The 19514-nt window shown below is 43.4% G+C and overlaps 1 protein-coding gene across 4 annotated transcripts in view; it reads left to right on the top strand.

Moving 5' to 3' along the window:
- Positions 1 to 19514, top strand: part of CCDC9 (coiled-coil domain containing 9) — a 364568-nt gene that overhangs the window by 120927 nt on the left and 224127 nt on the right. For all 4 annotated transcript variants that reach the window (XM_069207573.1, XM_069207570.1, XM_069207571.1 and 1 more), the window contains exon 8: positions 5066 to 5247. In XM_069207573.1, the coding sequence (XP_069063674.1) occupies positions 5066 to 5247 (182 nt within the window). The remainder of the gene's footprint in view (positions 1 to 5065; positions 5248 to 19514) is intronic.

Genomic DNA, 19514 nt, shown 5'->3' with positions numbered 1-19514 from the left:
GTTTTATCCAGTAGCAGCAGAATATGTCTGTTCACATCTAGGGTCTCTGGAGCCCTTTGTAAATATGTTTAACATCAAAGAGCCTTAAAATATAGGAAACACAACATAAGAGGCAATATTTTTTGGTGCAAAGACAAAATATTTAGAAGATCATCAAAACGCCTATGTTTAACAATTATTATTGTTAATTGAAAAACAGTGTTGCCTTCTCCATGATAGGATATTTCCTAGTATCAAAAATGGATCGAATTGTCACTGCCATAGAGGTGTTCACCTCCAAAGATCCCCATTGCTACTAAATTATTTCTCCCCGAGGTGTCAACGATGAGATAGCTCTACGTTCTAACAAGATATGTGACATTGACAGCACACCGTGCATCCAGAAATTCTAATGACTTCTTTTCGTGCTCCAGGACTTCTAACAAACTTGTTAACCCCACCTGAACAATAATGATCCTTCAGACGAAGATGTCCTAGGCTTCCATTGGAGTCATGTAGCAGGGATTCGCCATTGGACCTGAGCAAGATGTGACTCAGTTTACACCTCATAATACCCATTCCTAGGACAGTACGGTATTTTGTGCTAACCACTCATTACCTTTCAGGGAGAGAACCTTTATCACCAACAAACATGGAGCAGGAGAAATAGTCTGGAGCCTTTGCCTTAGGTGACCAGCCTTTTTTTTTTTTTTTTTTTACCAAGATAAGTTTTCAGCCTTCTTTTTTCTTCTACTAGCTTTGCTTCAACTTTGGTAATTGTGGGGACTCTATCTCATGACACCCAGGAGAAGCATACCGTTGTTTCTGTGTGAGTTGAAGCTTGTATTGCATATCTTCCTTCCAGTGGATTCTGTTCTAGTTTTTGAAACATGACCAAGATCCATATGTCCTTCTATGTTTCCTCTTGGCCTTCTGGCAAGGGCAGGAATAGGATAGATATATAAGGAAAATATCAGTCATCTGATTTCCCCCCCCGTTTTTTTTTAACGCCTTTAGCTGCTAATGGCCACTGATGTGGTAGGTTTCACTTGAAGAATTCAAGCAGTACTTGCCTCTAAACAGATTATGAAAACCCTTGAGTCTGTTAATGGACGAACAAGTTGTGCCAAACTACATGGTAAAAGCTTCAAAGGACTGGCCAGATCGAGACACTAAATAGATAATGTCTGCAATTTTTTTTTCCTTCAGTTTTCTAATGTTGGGGTACACGTTTTCAATCAGAGGTACAGCAGAAATGCCACGATTGTATTTGTCATGCAATACTCTTTTGTTGTGTGTGTCTGAGCATTTGATGTTTTAATGTGGGAGAAAAGTAATCTAGCACCCTGAGGCCAGAGGGAAAGAATGGATACTTGCCCACTCCCTGAGTCTTTGCTAAATCTGCATTATTTTCAATAAAAACTTATGCCAAATTCTGACCCATGTAAGGAATATCAATAAAGGTCCTTCGATCTCAGGAGCAAAGCACCACGCCAGCAAATGGGTGTGTGTGTGTGTGGAGGAGGGGGGGTTTGTTCTACGTGTAAAAACTATATTTGTACTTGCCACATTCGACATGAAGAGAGAGAATTTGGGACAGAGCCATAAGACTACTAAGTCCCATAGGTATATAACACTCAATCCATCATAAGGGAGCATGGTGAGGCTATAACCCATGTTTACATTTTAGATATGGAAAATTAAGATATCTCTTGACCCCTCAGCTGGGTGACTTACCCATTGTGATGTGCAAAGCAGGACAAATCGAGGTGGGGGAAACTATAATGGCACAGAAGCAGCAAAAAGTCCGGAGTGTGTAACTTAATGGTATTGCCTAAGCTAACCCAGGATAATATTAGTCGAGAAAATCTAGTTACTCTAAATAAATAAATATCATAACATGTTAGCTGTGGAATGTGATCTCAAATGATTAGGAATGTGTTGAGCACCTGTTGGTTTATCAAGAAACTACATTCAAATAAGCGATATATGCCAAAGGGCTAGTTTGTACACAGACCCATTTAAATCAAGGATCTTTGAGGTTTTTAAAGGTATTTTTGATGCTGCAGTACTATGGGAAAGTTCACCCTTAACAACGGAGTAAGTGGTAGATGCCTGTTTTCCAACATAGAAGTTAAAATGAGCTTTTCGCAACTTGCACGTGCCCTCTTTGAATCTGTAACTTTAGTGGGTGTTAAAGCATCAATAATGGAAGTAGATAGATCGAGAAATGACTTCAACATCGAACTTATAAAATACACGTTACCTGGAGAACAGTGTAACTACAAAACATAGGTAGGGGCATACATTGAGAGAAAAGTGGCTTATGACATAAATATCTTAAATTCATTTTTTTTTATCCTGGAACGTTGCAGGCTGGACCTCCAAGCAAGACGACGAGCTCCCAACATATATAGGTCGATTTAACCAGTTTTTATTGCCAGAAATGTGGCCATATTCAGAGAATAAAATAGAAGAATATTATCAGCTTACCCCAGGTGTTGCATCCATAGGAGTAGACCAAAGGGAGGAACGTCTGTACTGGTTAAGGAAGGCTCCCAAGTGACCACTTCCCTACTAGCTAGAGGCTCCTTTCGCCTGTAAATATGTAGTCTTGGTCTTAGTATACTGAAGGACATGAACATGTTAATTCTGGATGTATTTCTTTCTCCTACCGGAGATGTCTGTGCAGAAATGGAACTCAGGGGTGATTTTTCCTATGCTGTCTTTCATGTAATGAGTAAAAACATGAATTCTAGAGTGAACATTATGGGAGAGTCTAATGCAAGAATTCTCTGTTGTAAATGTGTCTGAGATGGAATGATTAGTAAGCAAAAGGAGGATTATTGGTGAGTGGATATTTTAAATGTGTGGTGTTGATAGAGGAATTTGTTCATATTGCTATTGGGAATAACTATTCGTTGGCGAATGGGTGATTTCTCAGAGATGCGCCAACAAATGAAACTTGGATAAGCCCCGTTTTCCTTTCTTGTATTGGCAATATCTTGACAAGGAGTGAGCTGTGACGACCATTTGCTGGATTTTAAATTGATAGTCCTGAAGACATCCAACTTAGACGTCAAATTCTGGGAGTGATGGGAACTGCAGTGGAATTAAATTATATGGGGCTGTGCATCAAATAATGCTCTAAGTGCAACAGTGAGCACATTAAACTGTAATTCACATGAAGAAAAGATTCGACGTGGATATCTAAAGGGTGGAAATGTACTTACTGATTTTGATAATTTAATATTTTTGATAATTGAAAATCTATATTCTCGCAAAACAAAACAGGACAAAAACCCTCTGGGGTTGCTTGTTTCTCTGTTGAAAATGTTTTCCCAAGCCAAGAGGCTATGGACTGAGAGATAAATATTGCCCTCAAAGAACCACATGAATATATGTGTTCCTTTATGATAAGGAAAGCTAAAAGAAGGTGCAGTAAGTACATATATGTCAACTATATATTCTCTGTAAGAATGTTGGCAGTAAATAGTGCTGCCCATCACAGAAAACAATCTGATTTGGCTTTTAGTGGCAAAATATATGGCAAGTGAGAACTAGACAGCAATGTAGAGTATCTGTTGAGAATTGGAATAAAGTATTTGCCTGTAGCAATGGGCATGTAATGCTGGAAACTCTTCATACATCCTCCTTGAGATGAGGTGCCCTATTACATTGGTCCTGCTCATAAACTTCTCTTAGTAGTTAATGATACTGGGTATCCCTTGCACATTTTCTGTGTAATTGTCACCAGAACAAAATGATTACCTCTAATGATGTGTGGAAGATATGTCCAGTTTAACAGCTTTTTCTAAAATCCTCCCTTTACCGGCCTTGAAAAATCATAAAAACGTTACTAGACCTGCAGGTCGAGTAGCTTGAACAATCTATTCGACCTAACTGTAATGTACTTGACCCGTAAACGGGTCTCAAATTGTGTGATCCTATGCAAATACTGTATTATACAGTCGCCCTCTTCTTCATTCTCACTTGAGTGCACCTTGAAATATGAGAGTTCAGCATTTCTGCTGTAAAAAAAAAAAAAATCCTCCTCTTTTGTTTGATTAAATACACTAAACGTTTGCTCCATGTATAATAAATCTAGCCCACAGGTAGGCCACACATGATCCATGCATTACTTGCCCCTTAGTTTACTAATCGCTTTTCCATCAGGGTAGGACTGTTTCACAGGTAGTTTAAACACTCACTTTTAATAAGTATATTACTAAAGCATGATGTGGTAGCGCACTGTTATTTACAGACAGTAAATTTCCAAGAAAGGTCCAAAAATCTTCCCACTAACCTACAGGTTTACGGATAAAACTATATAGTGTATATTAACAATCTGTGAAAATTAGGTTTCAGAAAAAAATATCATTTGCACATCAAGTAGTGTTCTGACTTTTTTTCATCCTATTAAAATATTTTTTTTCATCACACAAGTACAAAAAAATGGTCTTTCACAGATACTGAAACATATTTTGAAATTATTGTTAAGTTGACTTAGTTATATAAATGTTGTGTGTTAGGAAGGACCTGATACCCACAGCCTTTCATTTCACACAGGTCACACAGTTCACCTTCCAAAACCTGGAACTCTGCAGTCACAAGGAAAAGTATTTGCATTGCAAGAAGACAAACTGACTTTTGACCTCTGTCTCTGAACACAGAGCAAATGTGACAAGAATAAGATTTAAAGGCATCTTAATTGCTAATTCATTTTCAGTCAGAACAGAATACTTGTTCTTTGCCTGCTAGGTTCTAAATATAGCTCGACCTTATAAAAAATGACTCACTGTACCAAGTGGTCGAGTAGATTTTTCAAGCCCTGCATTACGGTCTACTGGCGATGCCACACTGGAGATCTTTTAATATAATTGTTTAAAAAAAAAAAAAACTATGGCTTGCATTATGGCAAATTTCCATAAATTGTTGCTTGTTAAGAGTTTGTGTTATGTTTTGTAATTGTTACCATTAATTTTCAGGTACAAAAGCAAAAAATGTGCGTTTTATTTTTTAATTTAAATCCACTCTAAGTGAAATACCCCTTGATAAATATAATCTGCATTTGTCTCTTCTTCAGGGTAGAAGGGCAAACCCTAGAAATGCTGGTGACATGACCCTGTCCATGACTGGCCGGGAGAGAGCAGAATACATGCGTTGGAAGACTGAGCGTGAGCAAATAGACCAGGAGCGTCTGGCACGGCATCGGAAGCCAACAGGGCAATGGCGAAGAGAATGGGATGCAGAGAAAAATGAAGCTATGTAAGTATTGAATTCTTTGAGAGCAAATAATCTACATGTTAAGTTAGGTTAAAGCTCCTGAAGAGTATTTGTTGGGTAGGGTGGCTTCTTGATGCTAACCTGGAGCTTGCTAAATATTTCATTGATTCGCAATCAATTAGATGAGTGTTGTGTGATAAAGTAACCTCTTTCAAGCAAGGTTACCCCCATTTTTGGCGTGTTTGTCAGTGTGATTTAACTGGGTCACTGGGAGCCTGCTAGCCAGGACCCCAGTGCTCATGGTTTGTGGCCTACTTGTCAGTCTGTTTCACTGTTTTTGTCAGTATGCTTAACCCCTTGGATGCCCAGGAAATAACGGTTACGTTCTCGTTTGTACTACTCGGATCCCGAGGACGTGACCGTTACATCCTGCTATGGGCCCTCGGGGGGAGCGCTAGCACCCTCCTCCCCTGGGCAGGGATGAAAGGGGAATCTCTTCCCCTTCCACCTTCCCTCCCCCCGACCTCATCAGAGGCTGCCCCCACCGTGCATCGAAGGAGAAATGCAAAAGCATTTCTCCTCCGATCACGTGAAGGGGCGAGAGAGGCATCAAAATAAAGGCCTGTCCTTTCCTTTGATGTCTCTCTCTGCATTTCTGCTGCCGGATCGGGATGCGATCCGGCAGCAGAAATGTGCACTAGACCTCAGGAAGGTTTTTTTTTTTTTTTTTTTTGTGTTTATGAATAAGGGGAGCGCCCCCTTGGGTGAGGGCCGCTTCCCAGGGGACAAATTATTTTTAGGCCATTTCTGGCCTAAGGGAGGCAGCCCCGCCCCCACCGCCACCCCAAATAAATGGAGCCAAAGTTGTTCTGCCCACCGGTGGGCAGATGTGCCAATTACCCCCCTCCCCAATTCACTTCCCGGGGGCAGAAAACTTACTAGATGCCAGGGATTTAAAAAAAAATAGTGGTGTGCTGGCTACCAACCAGTATGGGCATGGTTATGCCCCCACCCCAATTTAAGGGGGGTAACAGTCTTTCAGCTCTCCCCCCCAACACACTAAAACATCTTATCACACAGCACGCAAGAGGACATTTGATTATTTTGTGTTTTGGTTTTAAATTTGATCCATGAAAACTTGTCTAACTCTCAATCGGCTTGGAATGGTGAGGGCCGCACTTTTTGTACTTTGGGACGCTGCCATGTACAAAAATCCACAAGACCTAGACACATCTGAAAACTAAACATCTGGGTGAGTCCAGGGTGGTGTGCTTCACATGCACCCTACACCATTCTCTTACCCACAATGCCCTGCCAACCTCTAAATTTGCTGGAAATCACACATTTTTCCCACATTTGTGTGAAGGAAACTTGCGGAATCTGCAGTAATCCACACATTTCCTACCACCCAGCATTGTCTTAACTATACTGATAAAAATTCTGCCCTACTTGTCAGCCTAAAATGTTTTTTTTTTTTTTTTCAAACTGCCTTTTTGGACCCGCTTTGGTTCCCCCTCAATTTCGACAGGTTTTGAGAGACTGAGAGAAACGTTGGGTGATAAGAAATTTGTCCCGGTGTGGTGATCCCACACAGAAATGTTGGAAAAATGTGATTCTTTTTTTTTAGCTAAATTTGAGGTTTGCAGAGGATCTTGGATAAGAAAGCACTGGGGGATCCATACAAGTCAAACCTCCCTGGACTCCCTCAGGTGTCTCGTTTTAACATATGTTTGGGTTTGGTAAGTTTCCTTATATGGCTGCTGAGCCCAAGACCAAAAACGCAGGTTCCCCCGCAAAACAGTTAGCTTTGTATTTGATAATTGTGATGTGTCCAGTTAGTGTTTTGGGGCATTTCCTTTCACAGGCACTAGGCCTATCTACACACGTGAGGTACCATTTTTATCAGGAAACTTTGGGGAACGCTGGGTGAAAAGAAATTTGTGGCTCCTCTCAGATTCCAGAACTTTGTGTCACGGAGATGTGAGGAAAGTGTTTTTTTGCCCAAATTTTGAGGTTTGCGAAGGATTCTGGGTAACAGAACCTGGTGAAATCCCCACAAGCCCAACAGGTCACCCCATCTTGGATTCCCCCTAGATGTCTAATTTTAAACAATGCACAGGTTTGGTAGGTTTTCCTAGGTGCAGCAGAGTTTGAGGCTAAAATGCACAGCTAGGCACTTTGCAAAAAAACCATGTCAGATTTGAATGTAAAAATGTGATGTGTCCATGTTGCGTTTCCTGTCGTGGGCATTAGGCCTACCCGTGCAAGTGAGGTACAGTTTTAGTTTTTATCGGGAGACTTGGGGGAACACAGAATAGGAGGACAAGTGTTATTGCCCATTTTCTTTCACTTCTTTCACAGTGTGTAAAAAAAGACATCTATTTGAGAAATGCCCTGTAATTCACATGCTAGTATGGGGCCCCTGGAATTCAGAGATGTGCAAAAAAAACACTGCTTCTCAACACCTTATCTTGTGCCCATTTTGGAAATACAAAGGTTTCCTTGATACCTATTTTTCACTCTTTATATTTCAGCAAATGAATTGTTGTAAACCCGGTATAGAATGAAAACCCATTGCAAGGTGCAGCTCATTTATTGGCTCTGGGTACCTAGGGTTCCTGATGAACCCACAAGCTATATATATATGTTCGATGGCATGTGTAGCCTCAGATACACATGCTGTGCATATCCCGCCATCTAATGTTGGGCTCGGAGTGTTACAAGTTGTTTTTCTTCGAAGAAGTCTTTTCGAGTCACAAGATCGAGGGACTCCTCCCCTTTCGGCTCCATTGCGCTTGTGCGTTGACTCCATCTTAGATTGTTTTCAGATTGTTTTCTTTCCGCCATCGGGTTCGGACGTGTTCCTCTTCGCTCAGTATTTCGGTTCGGAAACTTAGATATCGGAAAATTCTACGATATTGTTTGCGTTCAGTATCTGGTTAGTTAACGCAGATTGACACCGAATCTTTAAGAGCTCCGGTGGCCCTTCGGGGTTTCGATTCCCCGGCGGGGCCTGGTCGGCCTGACCACGTGCGTCTTCAAGGCTAATGGAACGGACCCCATTCCGCTTCTGCCCCGAATGCCACAACAAGTATCCTTACACAGATCAACATTTGGTCTGTAATTTGAGTTTGTCTCCCGAACACAAAGAGGATACCTGCGAGGCCTGTCGAGCGTTTCGGTCGAGGAATACGCTAAGGGACCGGAGAGCAAGAAGGCTTCAAATGGCGTCGGCGCCGTCAGGACACCACGACTTGGAGGAAGAAGAAACTTTCTCCATTGCTGACTCAGACTCGGACGAGGCCGAAACAGAGCAGACGCCGAAAACCGTGAGTAAAACAGCCCCGGCCAAAACTCACGTAAAAACCATGAAAGCCCAGGGGAGGCCACCGCCGGCAGGCCATGGCTTAACCAGAAAAATCGGTGACCGTCCATCGGCACCGAAAAAGGGCACACAAGTGTCGAAGTCATCCGACTCCGGTCGAGATACCGGCACAGAACAGACTCAGCACCGAGACCCTGGTTCAGAGCAATCTTGACATCGGGATACCGGCACCGAGATGAGTCGGCACCGAGAGGTCGGAACAACGAAACCCAAAAAAGTGGCTTCGGAGCCAAAAAAGACTGTTTAAAAGGTTTCGATACGAAACATCCGGCTTCGGAGCCGAAAACAAGTTCCTACACAGAGGAACAAGGCCTTTCCGCACAAATGCAAAGCCATAAATTCGGACAAGAGCTAGAAGCAGGGGAGCCAGATAACACACAGAGAAGGCTCCATATTCAAAAGGAGACAGGGAAAATAATAACTCTCCCTCCTATAAGGATGAAAAGGAAACTTGCTTTCCAAGATAAAGATAAACAACCACAGGCAAAGGTGGCAAAACAAGTAACTCCGCCACCATCACCACAACGCTCACCGCAACCATCACCAATTGCTACCCCACCTATGATGCAGTCTCCAACGCACACAGGGATGAGCCAAGATGACCCAGATGCATGGGATCTTTATGACGCGCATGTATCAGATAATAGTCCCGACTGTTACCCAGCAAGACCATCACCACCTGAAGACAGTACTGCTTACACACAGGTGGTGTCCAGAGAAGCTGCTTTTCACAATGTGACACTGCACGCTGAACCGATTGACGATGACGTTTTATTTAATACTCTGTCGTCAACACATAGTCAGTACCAGAGTCTTCCAATGTTACCAGGAATGTTGAAACACGCAAAGCAAGTATTTCAAGAGCCCGTAAAAGGCAAGGCCATCACTCCTAGGGTGGAGAAAAAGTACAAGCCTCCCCCAACAGACCCTATGTACACCACGCAGCAACTGACACCTGACTCAGTAGTAGTAGGTGCAGCACGTAAAAGGGCAAATTCACACACCTCTGGAGATGCACCACCACCTCATAAGGAAAGTCGCAAGTTCGGGAAAAGAGTTGCAGCACAAGCAGCCAATCAATGGCGCATTGCCAAATAACAGGCTTTGCTATCAAGATATGATAGAGCTCATTGGGACCAAATGCAACACTTCATAGAACATCTACCCAAAGAGTTCCAAAAGCGTGCACAACAAGTGGTGGAAGAGGGCCAAAGTATCTAGAATAACCAGATACGATCGGCAATGGATGCAGCAGACACAGCTGCAAGAACGGTAAATACAGCGGTCACTATTCGGAGACACGCATGGCTACGCACCTCAGGATTCAAGCCAGAAATCCAACAGGCGGTGCTTAATATGCCTTTTAACGGACAGCAGTTGTTTGGGTCGGAAGTGGACACTGCTAAAGAAAAGCTAAAAAAGGACACAGATATGACCAAAGCCATGGGCGCGCTCTACTCCCCACAGAGCAGAGACACATTTCGGAAAACACAATTTAGAGGGGGGTTTCGGGCCAAACCACAGAACCCTCAACCTCACAAACCAGACCCACATAACAGAGCCAATATCAGAGAGGAGGCTTTCGGGGGCAATACAGAGGTGGACAGTTCCCTAAAACTAGAGTAAAGTTCCAAAGTCCAAAGACCCCTCAAAATAAACAGTGACTTCAGTGTCACAAATCACCAACACATAACACCAGTGGGGGAGGAGACTAACAGATTTTTACCAAAACTGGGAGGAAATAACAACAGACTCGTGGGTCCTAGCCATTATCCAACATGGTTATTGCATAGAATTCCTACAATTCCCACCAAATGTGCCTCCAAGAACACACAACATGTCCAAACAACACATGAATCTATTACAAATAGAGGTCCAAGCGTTGCTGCAAAAAGATGCAATAGAACTAGTACCAAATCATCAGAAAGGAACGTGTGTTTTACTCCCTGTACTTTCTCATACCTAAAAAGGACAAAACTCTAAGACCCATATTAGATCTCAGAACACTAAATCTTTACATCAAATCAGATCACTTTCACATGGTGACACTTCAAGACGTAATCCCCTTGCTCAAACAACAAGACTACATGACGACATTAGATCTCAAGGATGCGTATTTCCATATACCCATACATCCTTCGCACATAAAATACTTAAGATTTGTAATCCAAGGGGTACATTACCAATTCAAAGTGTTGCCATTCGGGATAACAACAGCGCCAAGAGTCTTTACAAAATGCCTTGCAGTAGTGGCAGCCCATATCAGAAGACAGCACATACATGTATTCCCGTATCTGGATGATTGGTTAATCAAAACCAATACGCAAGAACAGTGTTCTCAACACACAAAATACGTCATAGAAACCCTTCACAAACTAGGGTTTTCACTGAACTACCAAAAATCACACTTACCGCTGTGTCAAATACAACAGTACTTGGGAGCAACAATCAACACAAAAAAAGGTATTGCCACTCCAAGTTCACAAAGGGTACAAGCATTCCAAAACGTAATACAAAGCATGCACCCAAACCAAAAGTTACAGGTAAAATTAGTAATGAAACTACTAGGCATGATGTCCTCATGTATAGCCATTGTCCCAAACGCAAGATTACACATGCGGCCCTTACAACGATGCCTAGCAACACAATGGTCACAAGCACAGGGTCAACTTCAAGATCTAGCGTTGATAGACCGCCAAACATACACCTCGCTTCAATGGTGGAATACTATAAATTTAAACCAAGGGCGGCCTTTCCAAGACCCAGTGCCTCAATACGTGATCACAACAGACGCTTCCATGGTAGGGTGGGGAGCACACCTCAACCAACACAGCATCCAAGGACAATGGGACACTCAACAGAAACAACTTAATATAAATCAGTTAGAACTACTAGCAGTGTTTCTAGCGTTGAAAGCATTTCAACCACTAATAGTCCTCAAACACATTCTTGTCAAAACAGACAACATGACAACAATGTATTACCTGAACAAACAGGGAGGGACACACTCCACACAGTTGTCTCTTAGCACAAAAGATTTGGCATTGGGCTATTCACAACCACATTCGCCTAATAGCACAATACATACTGGGAATTCAAAACCAGTTAGCCGACAATCTGTCGGGATCACCAACAGATCCACGAATGGGAAATTCATCCCCAAATACTACAAACTTACTTCCAAAGATGGGGAACACCGCAAATATACCTATTCACAACAAAAGACAATGCAAAATGCCAAAACTTCCCATCCAGGTACCCACAACCTCACTCTCAAGGCAATGCGTTATGGATGAGTTGGTCAGGGATATTTGCATACGCTTTTCCCCCTTTCCCACTCCTTCCGTATCTGGTAAACAAATTGAGTCAAAACAAACTCAAACTAATACTAATAGCACCAACTTGGGCACGACAACCTTGGTACACAACACTACTAGACCTGTCAGTAGTGCCTCATGTCAAACTGCCAAATAGACCAGATCTGTTAACTCAACACAAACAACAGATCAGACACCCGAATCCAGCATCGCTCAATCTAGCAATTTGGCTCATGAAATCTTAGAATTCGGACATCTAGACCTTACACAAGAATGCATGGAGGTCATCAAACAGGCTAGGAAACCAACTACAAGACATTGCTACGCAAATAAGTGGAAAAGATTTGTTTATTACTGCCATAATAATCAAATTCAACCATTACACGCATCTGCAAAAAACATCGTAAGCTACCTACTACACTTACAGAAGTCCAAGTTAGCTTTTTCATCCATTAAAATACATGTCACAGCAATTTCGGCTTATCTGCAAATTACACATTCTACTTCACTATTCAGAATCCCAGTCATAAAAGCATTTATGGAGGGTCTGAAAAGGATTATTCCACCAAGAACACCACAGGTTCCTTCGTGGAACCTCAAAATCGTATTAACACGACTCATGGGTCCACCATTTGAACCCATGCAGATACAGTTCTTAACATGGAAAGTAGCCTTCCTAATAGCTATCACATCTCTCAGCAGAGTAAGTGAAATACAAGCCTTTACCATACAAGAACCCTTTATACAGATACACAAACATAAAGTAGTTCTACGCACGAATCCCAAATTCTTGCCTAAAGTCATATCACCGTTCCACTTAAATCAAACAGTGGAACTCCCAGTGTTCTTCCCAGAACCAGATTCTGTAGCTGAGAGAGCATTACATACATTAGACATTAAAAGGGCACTAATGTACTACATTGATAGAACCAAACAAATTCGCAAAACAAAACAATTGTTTGTAGCTTTCCAAAAACCTCATATAGGGAATCCAGTATCCAAACAAGGCATTGCCAGATGGATAGTTAAATGTATTCAAACCTGTTATATAAAAGCAAAAAGAGAACTGCCTATTACACCAAAGGCACACTCCACTAGAAAGAAAGGTGCCACCATGGCCTTTCTAGGAAACATACCAATGACTGAAATCTGTAAGGCAGCCACATGGTCTACGCCTCATACATTTACTAAACATTACTGCATGGATGTGTTAACAACACAACAAGCCACAGTAGGACAAGCAGTATTAAGGACATTATTTCAAACAACTTCAACTCCTACAGGCTAACCCACCGCTTTTGGGGAGATAACTGCTTACTAGTCTATGCACAGCATGTGTATCTGCAGCTACACATGCCATTGAACGGAAAATGTCACTTACCCAGTGTACATCTGTTTGTGGCATGAGACTCTGCAGATTCACATGCGCCCTCCCACCTCCCCGGGAGCCTGTAGCCGTTATAAGTTGATAAAAATTAAACTTGTACATTTATAAATTTGTAAATATATCACTTTTAGTCACATTATGTACATACATACTTACTCCATTGCATGGGCACTATTACTATATACACAACTCCTACCTCACCCTCTGCGGGGAAAGCAATCTAAGATGGAGTCGACGCCCATGCGCAATAGAGCCGAAAGGGGAGGAGTCCCTCGATCTTGTGACTAGAAAAGACTTCTTCGAAGAAAAACAACTTGTAACACTCCGAGCCCAACACTAGATGGCGGGATATGCACAGCATGTGAATCTGCAGCATCTCATGCCACGAACAGATGTACACTGGGTAAGTGACATTTTCCATATATCTATATATATCTTGTGGGTTCATCAGGAACCCTAGGTACCCAGAGCCAATATATATATCCATCCATTGCAGGAAATAGTTAGAGTAAAACGTGGAGAGAAATGGCTGTTTTTTATTTTAGCTGTTATTTTCTGTAGGAAAACATTGTAGGATCACAAATGACCCCTTGGTGAATTCAGAATTTTGTCTATTTTTCAGAAATGTTTAGCTTTCTGGGATCCAGCATTGGTTTCACACCCATTTCTGTCACTAACTGGAAGGAAGTTAAAAGCACAAAAAATTGTAAAAATGGGGTGTGTCCCAGTAAACTGCCAAAATTGTGTTGAAAAATTTGATTTTCTGATTCAAGTCTGCCTGTTCCTGAAAGCGGGGAAGATAGAGATTTTAAGCACCCAAAACCCTTTGTTGATGCCATTTTCAGGGAAAAAACTTTAAGCTGCCTTCTGCAGCCCTTTTTTCAATTTTTTTTAAACAAACAAAACAAGATTGTCGCTGTATTTTGTCTAGTTTTTTGGTCTCCTTCAGCGGAACCCACAAACTCTGGGTACCTCTAGAATCCCTAGGATGTTCGAAAAAAAAGTACAGAAATTTGGCGTGGGTAGCTTATGTGGACAAAAAGTTATGAGGGCCTGAGCGCGAACTGCCCCTAATAGCCAAAAACAGGCCTGGCACCTGAGGGGGAAAAGGCCTGGCAGCAAAAGGGTTAACTGTGTCACTTGATTCCTGCTAACTAGAACTCCAGTGCTTATGCTCTCTGGTTCCAAATTTGTAGTTAGATACTAGTGACCCAGTATTTCACTCCAGATTGGCATACTGGACCCCCTTATAAGTCCCTAGTATATGGTACCCAGGGCATTGGGGTTCCAGGGGATCCTTATGGGCTGCAGCATTTCTTTTGCCACCTATAAGGAGCCCATACAAAGGCTTCTACAGGACTGCCATTGCAGCCTGTGTGAAATAGTGCACTTTTTCACAGCCATTTTCACTGCACAAGGTCACTTATAAGCAACCTCTATGTCAGGCCTTCAGACCCTGAAGGCTGGGTGCAAAGTACCTGTGTGTGAGGGCGCCCCTGCACTAGCACAGGTGCCCCCACGCTGTCCTGGCCCTTTCTCCCAGACTTTGTGAGTGCGGGGACGCCATTTTAAGTGTGCACTGCACATAGGTCAATACCTAAGTACAGCCTCACAATGGTAACTCAGAATATGGCCATGTACGGTGTCTAGCAACTAGGAATTGTACCCGAATACTGATTCCAGTATTGGTTGCACAATTTCCATGCACTCTGGGGGCTCCACAGTGGACCCCCAGTAATGCATACCAGTCTTCTGAGGTTTTCACTGCAGCCCAAGCTGCTGACACCTCATAGACAGGCTTCTGCCCTTCATGGGGTTGAGTAGCTAAATCCCAGGAAGGCAGAACAATGCATTTCCATTAGGAGAGGGGTGTTGCACCCTCTCCCTTTGGAAATAGGTGTTACAGGCGTGGGAGGGGTAGCCTCCCAGATCCTCTGGAAATGCTTTGAAGGACACAGATGGTGCCCTCCTTGCATAATCCAGTCTACACTGGTTCAGGGACCCCCAGTCCCTGCTCTAGTGCGAAACTGGACACAGGAAAGGGGAGTGACCACTCCCCTGTCCATCAGCACACTAGAGTTGGTGCCCAGAGCTCCTCCAGAGTGTTTCTGGATTTTGCCATCTTGGATTCCAAGTTGGTGGGGCACTCTGAGAGGCCAGTGCCAGCAGGTGACATCAGATACCCCTCCTGATTGGTGCTTACCTGGTTAGGTGACCAATCTGCCCTCTCAGGGCTATTTAGGGTCTCTCCTCTGGGTGTTTCTTCAGATTCGGATTGCAAGACTCCAGCAGGAATCCTCTGCATCCTTTACTTCATCTTCTACCGTCGGATCAACCGCTGACTGCTCCAGGAACTCTACAAAACTGCAGCAAAGAAGCTAAGACAACTTTTTGCAACATTGTAACTTCAGCTCCTGCCAGCAGTTGCAACAGTTTCCAGGTTGTGCATCCTCCGAGGACTGCCTGTCTTCAGCCTGCACCAGAAGAACCGAATGAATCTCCAGTGGAGTGATGGAGTCACTTCCCTACTTCAACAGGCACCTCTCTGCAGTAACGACCGGTGGCTTGGGTCCCCTCTCCCGATAAGCATGGATCCAGCGACACAGGTGGTGGACTAAAGTGACAGTCTTAACATCCAGCTGTCCAGATTTGGTGGAGATAAGAGCTTGCTTTCCCTCGCAAGAAAGTACCCCCGTGTGCTGCGTGACTTGCAGTTGCCAAAGCTTGTGGGCATCCTTCCAAGAAGTTCTTCGTGCACAGCACAGCTTAGGCCCCCAGCACTCCATCCTGCGACGCACAACTTCCTGAGTGATTCTTCAGCGGCGTGGGAATCCTTTGTGTCGTGCTGCTTGGGCCTCCATTTGCACCTCCTTTGTCCCTGTGCTGTGGGACTCCTGTGCGTGCTGCCTGGTCTTCTGAGGGCTCTCTGAGTTGCTGAAAACCCCCTCTATCTCCCCCTCCTGGGTAGAGGCCACCGGTTTCCTCCTGGTCCCGGGCAGCGCCATTTTCCACCAACTGCATGTTTTGCATGAGCCAAGGCTTGTTGGCGGAATCCAGCGACGCAAACCAGACTGCATTAATTTCTTCCGGTGTGGGACATCTTCTGCACCAACCAGGAACCCGCATCTGTCTTCTTTGGAGCAATACTGACTTTGTCTTCTCACCGGTGGTTCTTCTTCTGCACCTTCATCTGGGTTAGCAGGGGCTCCTGTTCTCACTGGACTTGGTCCCCTTCTTCCACAGGTCTTCAGGTCCAGGAATCCATTGTTGGTGTCTTACTGTCTCTTGTGATTCTTGCATTATCTTCTATCACGAATTCTGGTTTGTTTTAGGAAACTTGCTGTGTTTTACTCCTACTTTCTTGGGCTCTGGGGTGGGGTATTTTACTTACCTTTGGTGTTTTCTTACACTCCCAGCACCCCTCTACACAGTACACTTACCTAGGTGGGAAACTGACTTTTCGATTCCAATATTTTAGTATATGGTTTGTGTTCCCCTTAGGCCCATTGCAACCTATTGTGATTTTCACAGTTTGCACTATTTTCTGACTAATTACTTACCTGATTATGGTTACTCGTGTATATGTTGTGTAATTTACTTCCCTCCTAAGGGAGTATAGTCTCCAAAGTATTTTTGGCTTTGTGTGACTAAAATAAAGTACCTTTATTTTTGTAACGCTGAGTCTTGTCTTTCATGTGTGTGAGTACTGTGTGACTACAGTGGTATTGCAAGAGCTTTGCATGTCTCCTTGCTCAGCCTTGGATGCTCTGCCTACAGCTACCTCTAGACATGGCTTCTAAACACTGACTAAATTTCACTAATAACGGATAACTGCACCTGATATAAGGTGCAAGTACCTTTGGTACCCAACACAAACCAGGCCAGCCTCCTACATCTAGAGGGAACAATGGAAAAGTTTAAAAGTAGTAAACACAAAGAAGTGGTAAGCTATAGAGAATGAAGTTTACAATGCTGAAGGTAAAGAAGAATCTTAATGGTTGTGAAATTTGATGACCATCCATAGAGGGACCAATGCAGAATTCATACTTACATCATCCATCCACTATCTTATGGGAAGCTAGTGTTAGGACGTAATGATAGGGTTGACATGAGTAAATTCAGGTGCATATTTCTTTAGCATGGCCATCCGGTTTTGTATTTTCTGAATTCTGAAGAGTTGTAATTTAGGAAAATTATGCCAAGGTCCTCTAACCAAGAAAATACAAGGCAAATACTGTTTTGGAGTGAAATCAATGTTTGAAGATTGGCATTTTATGGTAAAATTTAAGACAGCACTAAGATGAGGTAAAGTGTCAGTACTAACAAAATACATTTTGTAAAAGCAATATTGTGGTATCTGAGTGAACTATTTTCCTTTTTACCGCATTTATGATATATTTTAGTTACGTTTCTCCTTCAATTCAGCCCATTTCATGATCATACTACGAGTTGCTAAGAAACTATAGTTGACAAAAATAAATTTTCTTTCCCTCAGATCTGGGTTGTTGGAGCGCTATTGCTTGTGTTTGTAAAGTGGAGGTGTTTAGTAATATAGATTAGTTTTAGAAGCGTTTTGATTTATATCTCAGACAATATTTACTCGTAGTATACTAATGCCGTCACAGAATTTCAACGTGGTACATGAGTTTCCTGAGAGCAGCTTTATCCACTCAAGATCTAGATCTCGCTCCCAGATTCAACCGGCTTTAGAGCTGATCCCACAACTGTTTCTGGCACAACCTAAGTTTCCAGGCTTGTCAACCACTCACAGCAGATCTAAGAGTTCTGCACAGCTTTTTTTTGGCTCTTTGCCAACTTCCTCTGGTGTACCTGCAGGTCTGAACGAGCTTCCACCTGGAGTATTGTTGGCGGGTTCCTTTGAATCCATTATGATACCTCTGTCTGGACTCTGGCCCCGTAGTCCCAGCCAGTCCCCAGGCCGTCTCGCTACTACCTAATCCACCGACACAAGATGAAGGGGCTACCTAACTACTTTCCGAATAAAAGATGGTGCAGGTCTGAACCTGCACTGTACAACTCCCTATGACATTTGGGGCCATGCTTGCTCTGCCACTTCCACAGGGTCGGCCGCACACCTTGAATTCACTTTTTGACATGATCTCCGACAGTGATTATGTTGAGGGTGATGAGTTCACTCAGCCCTATCAAGACTAGAGTTGATCTGATGACTTGCAGGAGGCTAGCTGTATTGATACCCTGCCTGAAATGGGTCTTCTCCAAACCTGCACTCCTCCCCAACCAGCCACAGAGGAGTACTCTACCTATGCCATCGTAATACGTAGAGCTGCTAAAGTCCTTGACTTACAGCTCCCCAAGTATTGTCTGAAGTTCTGCAGCTGGGGGAAAGATTTTCTGTGCTCCACCTGTCATTTAACAAGGTCTTAACCAACACCTTATTGGGTGCATGTGCCACACCTTGCTCTGGCCCAGAGGTCAACTACCAAATTGCACAGCGCCTCTGCCCTTCCTGGGGCGATCCTGCTTTACTATCTCAGCATCACCCCCCCCCCCACCCGAATGTATAGTGGTGCAAGCGTCCACAATCAAGACCAATTCAAACACGTTCCCAATTACTTATCCAGAGAGAGAGTTTAAATGTATTGAAAACCTTTGGCAAACAATTTGTTTTTCATCCACCAGCTTAGCACTAAAGTCTGTGAATGCCTGCTGGGGTGCTATTCCACTTTGGGGTTCGGTGGCTCAAGTCCTTCCATATGTTGCTGAGTTATCCGACATGTCCTTGCCCAGGCCATTCAGGATGGCTAAGATGCTGCCAAGTTCATGATTCGTTGTGGTTTGAACACCACTGACTCTATCAGGTGGGCAGTGGTACCAGTTGCCACTCACTGCCACCCTGGACTGCTGTCCACCATTTTTTCAGGTGATGTCCAGACATCGATAATGGGCATGCCTCTTGCTGAAACTCTCCTGTTTGGTGACTGAGTCAACTCTGCTCTCTGGCTGTTCAAGGAGAGCAGGACCACAGCACACTCCTTTGGCTTTTATGCCCCACCACATCACCCTGTTGCATCAGCCATACCGCTCTTTAGCTGTTTCGGCAGAGGTGTCCCATACTGCCATCTGATCCAACCCCAGCATGGCACCCAACAGTTTCATGCCTGTGATGCCCACTATATCTGTGGCCAAGGCCAATAGGCCTCCCAGTCCACTACCCTTACAAACCCCCTCAAACTCTTGA

This window comes from Pleurodeles waltl, chromosome 9, assembly GCF_031143425.1.
Source record: "Pleurodeles waltl isolate 20211129_DDA chromosome 9, aPleWal1.hap1.20221129, whole genome shotgun sequence".
NCBI lineage: Eukaryota > Metazoa > Chordata > Amphibia > Caudata > Salamandridae > Pleurodeles > Pleurodeles waltl.
This window is presented reverse-complemented; position numbering and strand designations above follow the sequence as displayed.